Source organism: Cydia splendana, chromosome 2 (assembly GCF_910591565.1).
Source record: "Cydia splendana chromosome 2, ilCydSple1.2, whole genome shotgun sequence".
Taxonomy (NCBI): Eukaryota; Metazoa; Arthropoda; class Insecta; order Lepidoptera; family Tortricidae; genus Cydia; species Cydia splendana.
Window position 1 is genome coordinate 5,148,706 of NC_085961.1, and position 12,012 is coordinate 5,160,717.

At 38.6% G+C, this 12,012-nt stretch overlaps 1 protein-coding gene across 1 annotated transcript in view; it reads left to right on the forward strand.

Moving 5' to 3' along the window:
• LOC134802836 (protein Wnt-5b-like) overlaps nucleotides 1-12,012 on the forward strand; it is a 90,881-nt gene that overhangs the window by 49,781 nt on the left and 29,088 nt on the right. Inside the window, exons 3-4 of the mRNA XM_063775570.1 lie at nucleotides 1,666-1,846; nucleotides 11,450-11,561. Of these exons, the coding sequence (XP_063631640.1) occupies nucleotides 1,666-1,846; nucleotides 11,450-11,561 (293 nt within the window). The remainder of the gene's footprint in view (nucleotides 1-1,665; nucleotides 1,847-11,449; nucleotides 11,562-12,012) is intronic.

The following is a 12,012-nucleotide window of genomic DNA, read 5'->3' on the forward strand; positions in this document are numbered from 1 at the left end:
GCCTGCAGATTTTAAAGATGCTTTTTTCTTATAAATTTATAGAAATTTCTCGGGCGTTTTACAGAGTTCGGAATTGTCGTAACTATAAGGAATCCGTTTTGCCTTGAAATCCTAAAATATATCCTGGATGTTAAAATAAAAGTAGCTACTTACGTGAATTGTGATTAGGCCAAGAAATTCTTGCTCAAGCAACTGGTCAAAGTTAAAACAAGTATTCTGTAGTTGTAGAGTTTGAGCATTTAAAACTGAGTAAGTACGTACCTAGGTCCTAGGTTGATTTCTCACTTTTTTATTTTATTCGGTATGAATATGAGTTCTCTACATTTTGTTTTTCACAATATTCAGTTATGCTACAGCCCTGTCCATTATAAGCGAAGCATAGATTCTCAAAGAAAATATAGAAAAGCAAATGTAGACCCTTTTTCCGTCTGATCTAACAGAAAGAGTTTACGATATTTTTATTGGCGCTGTCAGCGGGATATGTATGGTAATTTCTGTATTTTTATCTCGGCTGTTATTGTTCTATGATAGGGATTTTGCGAAAATGTTAGGTTTTATGTACAATTAGCCTATTGAAAGCGTTATATGTATGTAGAGCCTTGCATTAAATAAGTGTTAAGGGGCCTACACATGGACTACAGATTACCTCAGGGGCTACCGCGAAAACCGAAATTCGCAAATTTCGGGGATCTTTCTCTTTTACTCCAATGAAGGCGTAATTAGAGTGACAGAGAAAAATGCCCGCAATTTGCGAACTTCGATTTTCGCGGTTATGCCCCAGATCGCCGGACGATATCAGCCTGTCCTGAGAGCCTGTCAGTTAAACGCAAAAGGTGACAGGTCCGAACAACTGACAGGCTGATATCGTCCGGCGAACTGGTAATCTGTAGGCTCCTTCACTGTCGGATGGTTTTTTATAGCGACAAAATGGTTTTGTTAAATTCAAGTTTCTGACCTTGTAAGCCAATGTCATTGATAAAATAAATACTTGAAAGTTTAGTAGGGAAAATTGACAGTTGACACAATCAAAGAAAGATCCGAAAATGTAATGGTTTTTCAAGTATTTGACCTGGAGTCATGGACTCATTTTGTGGCGACTGGCGAGAGCATGAACAAAGCCGTGGCCTGATTCGTTTATACTAAATATAGGTACCTAATAAATAGCTTTCTATAAATAAATAAAATCGTATTTTCCTTACATCCTTGTTTGTAACTTGGCCTTGTAAAGGTTACAGCCGTACCGATAGCTACTAGGGAACCATAAATGATGTTGTTACATCTTATCAACGTCTGACGATTTTGAGACACTTGAGACGGTCTTCACATCCGCACATCTCTCTCGCACACCGGAGCGGCGCGCGGATCCGCGTCAGTGAGGTAACCGCCATAAACCACGCTCACAGGCGTATTAGAATTTTAGTTATTCGATCTGTTTCCGATATGATGCTGATCTGCCGGTGTCAAAAGAGACATTTCTTCAACCAAAAACGTCACTTTTGACACATGTCACGTCACAAGAGTCGTGTCGTTCTGTCCTCAGTGTCTCGCTGGCGTATCGCTTTCGGCGGGCTTGTGGCGACGGACTACTCGCGAGTTACGAGTGCAGTCGCACCGCGAGGACGAGTTCGCTGTTTTCTCATTAACAATCATGTCATTTGTCCACAGCGTCGCGAGAGACAGCCTTCACGCACGCTATCACGGCCGCTGGCGTGTCGCTGTCGGTGTCGCGGGCTTGTCGCGACGGGCGACTGGCCAGTTGCGGGTGCAGTCGGGCTGCGAGGCCGAGGTCGCTGCATTCCGACTGGGTGTGGTGTGGATGTGGCGACAATCTGGATTATGGGTACAAGTGAGTACTAACAACTTTACGATACCGACCGAGAAAATATTCATATTGGTTTCCGTGAGATATTCCATCTCCCGTCGTTATGAAGTCTATTTCTGGTTTAACTAGGCCATTTCAGTTAACCCTCCAAATAAGTAGGTACCTAACTATATAAATATAACCAATAGCGAAAGATCAATAGAGATAGATAAGGAAATCCTGTCCTTGTTAAAAGGAATGGGCATCAATTTCCAAAGCACTGAAAGAATACGTATCAAAATGGCACCGGATTGCTGTCGGATAAGTTTGATGACACGTTGTCTAATGATCAGAACGATTCAATTGGAAACAATCCCACATTAAACGTAGCGTTTAACTCGTTTGCTGTCTACACAAACAGTTGAACATCCAAATGGCGACAACACGGCGTCTATTGAAAATTCCATATAAAATAACGGCTACGGTTATCTCCTCTCAATATTCTCAAGTAGACACGATATTACATTCAGAACCTAGCTCAATCTTACAATTTCAATATAAAGGATAACTTCTACGATATAACCTCGTATACCTATGCGCGCCGGGTACCTACTACTATGTTCAACTACAAACATACAAGAATTTCTCTTGAATAGTAGTTATTCTAGAATTCTATAATTCGACCTCTTTCATCCCCTGATGTCCTGGCGAGAGATTATTATTTTATTTAAATACCGCTGCTCCCGTGAGCCGAGTTTTTCTCTGCACTCCTCGATTTTATGCAAGCCTAGTATTTTTCCCCCACTATGTCGAAAAATTTCCCCGCAGAATCGAACAATAATTCTACTCTCCCTACTTCCAAAATTAATAAATAATAATTAATGGTACCGCTATCGGATTGGACTCATTTCGTTTTTTACACTAATTCGTAAATGTCAGAATACTCAGAATAGATGCCAATACTTTCTATCTTCTACGTGTCCCTACACTTTTTCAATTTCTTCAGTACACGGTCATGAAATTAAAAGCAATATCTTCATACAACTGTCTGTAAATACGGTACACACTTTACACAGGCACAATCTCTCCCGCATGGCAACTTGTCAAGTGTGCACACCTGAAATCCGCTGAAAGTTTCAGGTAAGCTCACCTGTTTCACCTCGCACCTGGATACCAGGAAAACAAGAACCAGGTGAAGTAACTTTTACCTGTCGCTCGACTAGCACACAAACAAACTGAGCAATAAAAGTGGACGTGTGTGTGCCGTTTAGGGAAATTTAATAGGGAAAAGTAGCGCCCGACGCACACAGGGAAAGAAACACATTTTCCCCTTTTAAAATGGGGAGCGAGAGCGGGAGAGCAGTATCTGCCTCAAAACATAGCGACCTGATTGGGCCGTGAGTCGTTGCGTAAAACGAACATCGCATTCAAAAAGGTGAGCTTCGTTTGTGTGAGTGCACCTGAAATTTCGGTATCCACGTGAAAAGGTAAAATTTTCTCCTTTAACATCCTTATCCCCTAGTACTCAGGTGGAAGGTAAGACAGGTGAAAATTTTTACCTTCGCTCTTCAGGTGTTTTCCTTACCTGAAAAATCCTTCTGAATAAATCGGCTTTACTTTAGATTTTAGAATTACAGTAAACTAGTAATCAATATTCCTATTACTGTATTTTTACTACCTTTAAAAACTATCAGTGAAAAATAAGGTTGGTAAGATTTTATAAATAGTTCAATGATAAGGTTCTATATAATTAGCCAAGTAATTATTATAATAAGTTACCTATTGCTAATTATTAATCTGAAAATCCAGGTACGTATATCTACGAAAAAGATATCAGAATAGTTAAAAGCCGAGCAAATAAATACCTCAAGATTTTAAAATCCTCAAACAACAAAACTCCTTTAGCGGTTGTCGGAGAGCTGTCAAAACAATCAAATAGTCGTTAATCAACTGTCAAAAGCGCCTCACGGGTGTCAAACCATGGCTGCAGACAGGTCGCGTACCAGGGCGCTAAGGGAAGGAGAGGGTGTTGGCTGGCGAAGGCAGCGGGTAATGCGGCTCACGAAATGTGAAGGTGGAAACTGTCCCCAAAGTTTCCATACAAAAAAATGAAGGTTGTTCATAAAAAACCTTTCCGATGGTATGTCGCTTATTCTTATTGGTTCCGGGCCAGTGTAAATAATAAATAAATCTGCCCGTCCTCCTTTTTCTCAGAATTAGTTTTTACGGTTGTTTTCTGGATAAAAATCTGAAAATTTAAATCATAATTGATTTTGTTTACATCCTCGCCACTGACATTGTCAGAATTACATTTTAGGGCATTTTCACTTAACCCTCTGTCACTCAAGAACATCAATTTTAATTTTTCAAGCAAATTTGGATAGAACTAGTTGAAATAAAAAACTTAATTTCTCATTTTTTTATTTTTTTTTTATTTCGCGACAAAAATCAAAAAAAAGGGAGCGTTGCTCGTAGGCAACATTGAGTAACAAGCATATCAAAAATATTCAAAATCCTGTCCTTTGCTCATCTACACAAAGCTGCTTCTCCAAGGTGATTTGTTTGTATGAAGGTATCAACAACCGGACGAAATTTAAAGATTCTATCGTGACTTGGATCGCTTCTGGGAACTGCTTTGCTATTGTCATTGAAATGCAGCAACTGTCTTATTTTTTCGAACTTGTTCAAGGCCATTGTACGTTGAATTAGTTTGTGCCGAGTATAGGTGCCCAGTAACTGGTAACCCTGGGTAGTTTAATCAGGGACATCAGGAATACTATGCCGATGAACTGTCGTATATCTAGGTCATTTACACGAAAGGTATTACTTGGATCCTTCTGTACCACATAGAGGTTGGTCTGTTCAACAATCATTTGAATTAACTCTGGTTGGAACAACTTCAGAAAGAACTGCACGGGTGTATCGAGTTCTAAAGTATCAGGACTAAGTGTCTTGACCTTTGAATGCTATCTGAAGTGCGTTTAACTCCAGGTTCTTCTTTTTCCACCGTAAGTTCAGCTTTTATGGCTTCTTTCCTTGGGACCTTGAAGCTGGAAGATTACAATCGCTTGAAGTCGATTGTATTGGTTTTACCTGAGTCGAAGTGGTAATTTCGTCATTTTGTAAGGTTCTAATCAATGTGTCCACATGATTATTAAACTCCCCGTCAGAAGAAGCATCGCCAAACTCATCAACCATCTCCTCAGTCAACCCCTCCATCTCAGGATCAAAATCAGGGTCGGCAATACTATCGTCATCAAATTCTAACCCATCTTCACTCGCATCATCATCACAGAGTGCCGCAGCAATGTCGGTATCTTGCAAATGACGTTTACAAGACATCCTAGGACAAGATATTAATTACGTTAAAAACATATACCTACCGTACTAAACTTTGACCCTTTTACGATAATGTAGCTTATGGGCTACAAACACTAAGTACCTACTACTTTCATAAAAACAAGGAATTACTTGAAGATAACAATATATGTTATGATTTATACACTTACTCAACTTTTTTCACGATAACAGGCACAAAAATCACCAACTACTATTTTTAAAAGATTTTAACCAATTCACAAACACATGTTTTTCAAATTTCTCCGAAACACTAAACATTGTTGTGTTTGACCGAGTAACGCCATCTAGTTGAAAATTGAGGAAGCGTCTAGTCCATGCATCGGTGTGTAGACTACAAGATACAGTGCATAAACTAGCGTTTAAAAAATTCCTTTAAAATTGAGAAAGGTGTCAAGAGTATGTTGCCCGTAGGCAACAGTATGATACAGAGGGTTAAAAGTGTAGCATTTACTTTTTTTTAGAAAATCCGTCAGTCAACTTGTGAGTTATTTCTACTCAGAATCACGAAGACTATTGATTAAAAAAGAAAAAAAATGTGTCCCAAAAAAATGTCAGTTATGTAACGCATTTTCACATAATTTTTTTATGGACTGTTACAAAACCGACTCCCAAAATATGTATGAAAAACTGGGGACACTTTTGAAGTGAAAACTTCTTTAGCGGCGCTGGGCACTTTTTGAGGTGGGGAAAAAATGATAAACTCGAGACAGCGTAACGCGATCACGTGACCGTAACGTTTAGATGGCCACTCATTTAGATGGCATTTAAATCAATAAAGAAAAACTCAATGACATTACATGAAAAAGGTTCTAATCTTGTACAGTCGCCATCAGATATAACGGAGCGGCCAAGGTGCTCACAAATATCTGAACACGCCTCTATTGTCAGGGCGGTAAGTGCGTGTTCAGATATTTTTGAACACCTCAGCCGCTCCGATATATCTGATGGTGACTGTACGGGTTGAAATACGAGGATCTCACAGTTACATTCTAACTTTATATCACTCAAATATAATTCAATAAAGCTACATCTTGATGAAATCGCTAATAAAAGTGAACTCTAGTACTGGTGAATAAAACTCAAAATATCATGACATATTTAGATGCGAGGTCTGCAAGGTAACTTTACAATTTCTATTCGAATTTTAAACAATTAACGCTACAAATTTGAATTTCGAATTTTAAACAAGCTCACTGACCAGCAATTTCGGAACTAAAGTTTTTCAATAGAAAGGAGGATGGGTCAATTATTAGATAGTGCTGCAGACATTTTGGACTAGTCATTGAGTTTTCACTTCTGTCGGCACTCCCGGAGTGCAACCCGTTGTTTTTTTTTTCTTTGTCTCATTCAACTCGTGATTCTAATAACCCAAAAGTAGATGGTACATTTTTTTCTGAAAACCCTTTAAGAAGATTGTTCATTCTTTACAAACTTTTTTCTACTCGCGTACTTTTATTTGTCATTTAAAGGGTCGTGCACACACCTTTAAAACCCTACCTTATAGTTGTCAAGACAAGTCTTTAGTCTATTCCCCAAAAAAGAATTTGTGCATACACGCAGTATCTTTTTGGCGATTTTACGATACTTCGTAATGACCACTTAAAAAATATTGAATGAAATACAGTGTTGCCAACCTTATTTTAATTCTCATCTCAAGTGAACCATAGACATTTTTTTAATTTCATTCATTCATTCATTCTTTTCCCGCCCGTACCCTCCATTCTTGAATTAAAAATATTTGCTGAATTTACAATTTTATTTCAAAGTAAGTACTTGGTCGTAGAAAAAGTATTGTATGCAACGTTGTTTAACTGAGTCAAAAAATACTCGTGGCGTCTTTATTAACAATTTTCGGCTTCGCCTCAAATTGTTACTCACGCCACTCTCCTTTTTTGACCTCTCTTAAACAACGGTTGCATAAAATACTATTTTAACACTCTCATTTCCTTCAAATATTTAACGAGCGAAAAGAAGTGCGAATCGTAAGTATTTTTATAGTTAAAATGTGATTATTTTTAGCTGAGATATTTTATTACATTGCCCTTAAATAAATTATATCCACCATTACCCTCGAAAGACATTCACATGTTTTGTATCACACTAAAAAATAACTGTAAAAATTCATACCTTAAATTATTACTTAGTACATAGTTTACGTGAGCCTACGTTACGTAAATACGACCGGGTAGTATTGAAACTACGTGGCAACCGTAGGCCACCCCCTGCTCGTTCTGCTACCCCGGTCCGTTTTCACGCACTGAAAGGGTTAGACCGACGTTAAACGCCTGAAAACGTGGTTTTCATTTAACCATTAGTACAATAACTGTACTGTTTCGTTAGTTATACCCACTGTAACCAGATTTGTAATGTTTTGCAATGTTTATGCCAGAATAATTAAATTTTAAATATCATATTTTTTTTCATATAAGTAAATTATAACGGCTGTTAGATTAATTTGTGTGTTACAAATAAAAATATTTTGTACTAATTAAAACCGGAAAGAAAAATTGATCCATAATATCCATATACATAACTCATACAGAATTTAGTTTCTACCATGAAACTTCTTTGAGAAATTTCCTTCGTGGGGTATTTTCGATCCTTTCTTTCAAGTTAGATTTCCACGACACTAGGGAATAATGAACTTATTACACAATTTCTTCTGTGTGCAAACCTCTTCCAATAAAGGAAAATAATGAAATTTTTTTTTATTAATTTTCTTTACGGCGTTTTCACAAAAACACGGGATTTTCTGCATATTTTGAGGCAACGTTACCAGGACATCAAAATACTAAAAGAGAGCTACGGCACAAGTATCGCGTGGGATTCTTATCTGTGTCGTTATGGCAACGTGGCGTTTTTCAACGACACGTCATCGCTTCGAGGCTGTCGAACTAGGAGATCAAAAATCATAGGGAGTTGTAATATTGTCTCGTCTCAACGTTGCTAAGCGACACGAAAACATCCCCCGAATATCTTAATTTAAATTTAAATTAGAATAGAGAGGGCGTAGGACAAGCAGCATGAGCCAAGAAGAATCTCCACGCCTCAAGGTGGAACTTTGTAAAAATCCAAACCTTGAATACTAGGGCCTAATAAACACGAGAAGCCCTATGGCGCGGGTAACAAAAACGTAAAAAACCGATTATGTGTTAGTGTGTAATCTCTACACGGAAAATGGGAGGAGCGTTAGCACACATCGACACTGGAGCTTTTTAAGTTTTTTTGCGGGGCAGGTTTTAAAAAAGATTTTCTGATTTGTCTCTTTGAATTTTCTCCACTGGGATACCATGTTGGCGAACAGTTCGGGAATGATCGGCATGCGGTGGAGAATGCGAGCCGAGAATCCGGCAAAGGGAAAATGCGCCTTTTCTCAATAGCGTGGACTTCATAGAGAAGATTTTCCCGCAGTCGAGTATTTTTCACACCAGGGCCGCATGGGTGCGCGGAGATTGGCCGAATTCCTCGCGTTTTGTGGAATGTTCCATACAGTCGAGGCCTCTGAATTTGGTTTTATTGTAATGGAATTTCAATTTTGGGAATTTTACATTGTTTGCGATTTTCAATAGCATGATATGGCAGGGTATTAATAATAATGCAATGTTTCATATTAGGTACGAGTATATTGTTAGTTTTAATGGCTTTACTTCCGCAATATCAAATTATAGAAAATCCTTATTGTTTGCCATGTCAAATTAATACTGATATGATATTACTGATGAATTTGATTTACTGATATTCCAGACAACTCAACTTACACATCGTAACTGAAACACTCATAGTCAAAGAATTAAAATAAATAAAGTCTGCATTCCGTTAATATTCGATAAAATTTGGCTGAAAGAAAATTACTTTTCACATCACCTATTCGGAAAAGGGCTTTTTCTTCCCCTCTAGGAGGGATCAAAGTGGCACTTTTCCTCCCTGCTAGGGGGGATCAAAGTGGTACTTTTCTGTTCTAGGACACTGTTTTTGTTATTTTTTGCATTCTCTTTTTAGGTTGAATAATATTTTGAAACATAATAATTTGTGTCAACACAATGATTTTTTTATTTTCCTCATAGTTGATGTGAAAAGCAGTATGTGTCACACGGTATCAAAATGATTTCGTCTTGGGCGTTAACACTTGAATCCTTCATTACGCTCAGGATTCAATGTACGCCCTTGACGGAAATACAGGATGATTCATTAGACGTGAGCAGGACTAATCCTGCACACTCAGTAACTGATAATTGATCGATCACCGTCGTATTTAGGTGAAACAACCACACTTTTTCCTATTTTTTAACTTCTTGGGGTGGGCAAATTTAATTCTCTACAGTCATGGTCACCCTACAAGATTTAATTAATAACACAGAATAACTAATAGTACTACCGATACCGATACCGTTAATAAACATAAAACCTCTTTAACCGTAATGACAGCATTTTGATTACGAAGAAAATACTGTCAAACTTGAGTAAGATAAGAGTTGAGTTTTACGAAAATAGGTACCATACCATACCATACGTTTTCGTAACTCGGAATGACTCAGAAGAAGATTTTTTAGGACAAACGGTGAGATTACGCTTAATATAATAAGATTTATAAGTTGTAATAGAAAACTCTATCCATCCACCAAATTTTATCTATGTATATGTCGTAGTCAGATCGTATAATCCGCCGTATTACATTACGGCTAGCCGTTTTCAAAAACAGGGCCGTTTTGAAATGCGGCGGTTCGACGATTAGCCGGATTGTCATTGCGATACGTTCTTCAATAAGGCGGCCTATGTTTAGCTGCATCGTACATTGTAGAGTGACCAGTTCTTTCGGTCGCCTACGTAACCGGAGTTTGACAATGTTTGCAATTACCATGGTCCCACCGCATTACATGTGTTTCTTTTCCAAAACATTTCCTACACAACTTAGATAGACGGAGCCCCGCTTTGTTCGCTTTTTTCCCCAAAGTGTAATGTTGTTAGGGTAGGTTCGTTAGGTAGCTTCAGATGCCCGAAGGGCAAACCGCTCAGAAATAGGAGCCCCGCGAAGCGGGGCTCCGTCTAGCTAAGTTACGAAGGAAATGTTTTTTGAAAAGAAACAGTCCGACGAACTCCAGATTTGATGGACACCCCAGCGTTTTTCATAGTTTGTTGTTGTTATGTCAGGCAGCGCCACGAGTGTTAAAAATGGGAACTAAAAACTGTCAAAGCGGCGGCTAATGACTCGCTGTATTACATTACGGCTAGCCGTGTTGAAGAACGTATGGCGCCGAATACATTCCGGCGGATTCTCATTCAGCCGCATTCAATTCGGCTAATCGTTAAACCGCCGCATTTCAAAACGCCCCTGTTTTTGAAAACGGCTAGCCGTAATGTAATACGGCGGATTATACGATCCGACTGCGACATATACAAAATGAAAATCGACCTCAAACCTTTTTGTGAGTCAACTCTCAAGAATTAGGCAAATTATTCAAGTTAAGTAGGTACAAAATACTAAAGCAGCATAACCTGGCAAGACGGCCGGTCCAAGCCCGGGTAAAGGATAAGCTTACCCGGGTTTAGCGCGTTAAGCATGCTTAAATCCGTTATCGAGTACCAGGACCACATACGATTGAGGGGGCCGATAATCCGGATTTCAATGCAATGTTGCCAGGCCGAAAATATGCACAGGAAAAACCTGCGCGACGTGAGAATTTGGCCCTAATAGTCACAAAACTGAATAAACAAATTAGAAATTATTATTTATGAGATGTTTGTCAAAAAACGATAATCGACAATCCCTTTAATTGAATTAAACAACAAAAGAATTGCTACTAGGAGCAGAACGGATAGCCAAGAAGTAAAACCGACTTTTCCCTCGATTTTCACATAAAAACAAGCAAATTTATACATTACGCCACTACATTGAAGTCGTTTTTAGGTTGTTGAACTCCGAGTGGGTCTACAGATCGATACGGCGCGTAGCTCGTAGCAAGGGGCGTAGCTGCTACGAATTAACTGTAACATATCTGTCTCTTTCCCGCCTACACACATAAAACTTCACCCCGAACTTTGTTGATGTGTTGTTTAGAGGTACTTCTGTAAACAAATAGTTGACGTTCCACCCGCGTTTCACAAATATTTTTGTTTCAGAAACTTTTTTTTGTTGTTGTTGTTGGGATTAGTCTTAAATTTTTTGTGTTTATATTCGCCTTTTGTAAGTTGGTATCTTTTAAACAACAAAGAATAAATAAATTAATAAATAAGTAGAATAACATTAACATTCACATTCTAAAAGTACATAATTTTTATTTTTCTGTACAGATTCACCGAAGACTTCGTGGACATTCGGGAGAGCGAACGCAAGGTTAAACGAGGCAGCAGAGAACAGGGCAGACAGCTGATGAACAGGCATAACAATGAGGCAGGGCGACGGGTAATTACATATTATCATCACTTTTTATCACTTTGATACAAAGGTTAAACGAGGCGAGAACAGGGCAGACAGCTGATGAACAGGCATAACAACAAGGCAGGGCGACGGGTAATTACATATTATCATAAATTTTCATCACTTTAGATATAAAGGTTAAACGAGGCAGCAGAGAACAGGGCAGACAGCTGATGAACAGGCATAACAACGAGGCAGGGCGACGGGTAATTACATATTATCATCACTTTTTATCACTTTAGATATAAACATTAAACGAGGCAGCAGAGAACAGGGCAGACAGCTGATGAACAGGCATAACAACGAGGCAGGGCGACGGGTAATTACATATTATCATCACTTTTTATCACTTTAGATATAAAGGTGAAACGAGGCAGCAGAGAACAGGGCAGACAGCTGATGAACAGGCATAACAACGAGGCAGGGCGACGGGTAA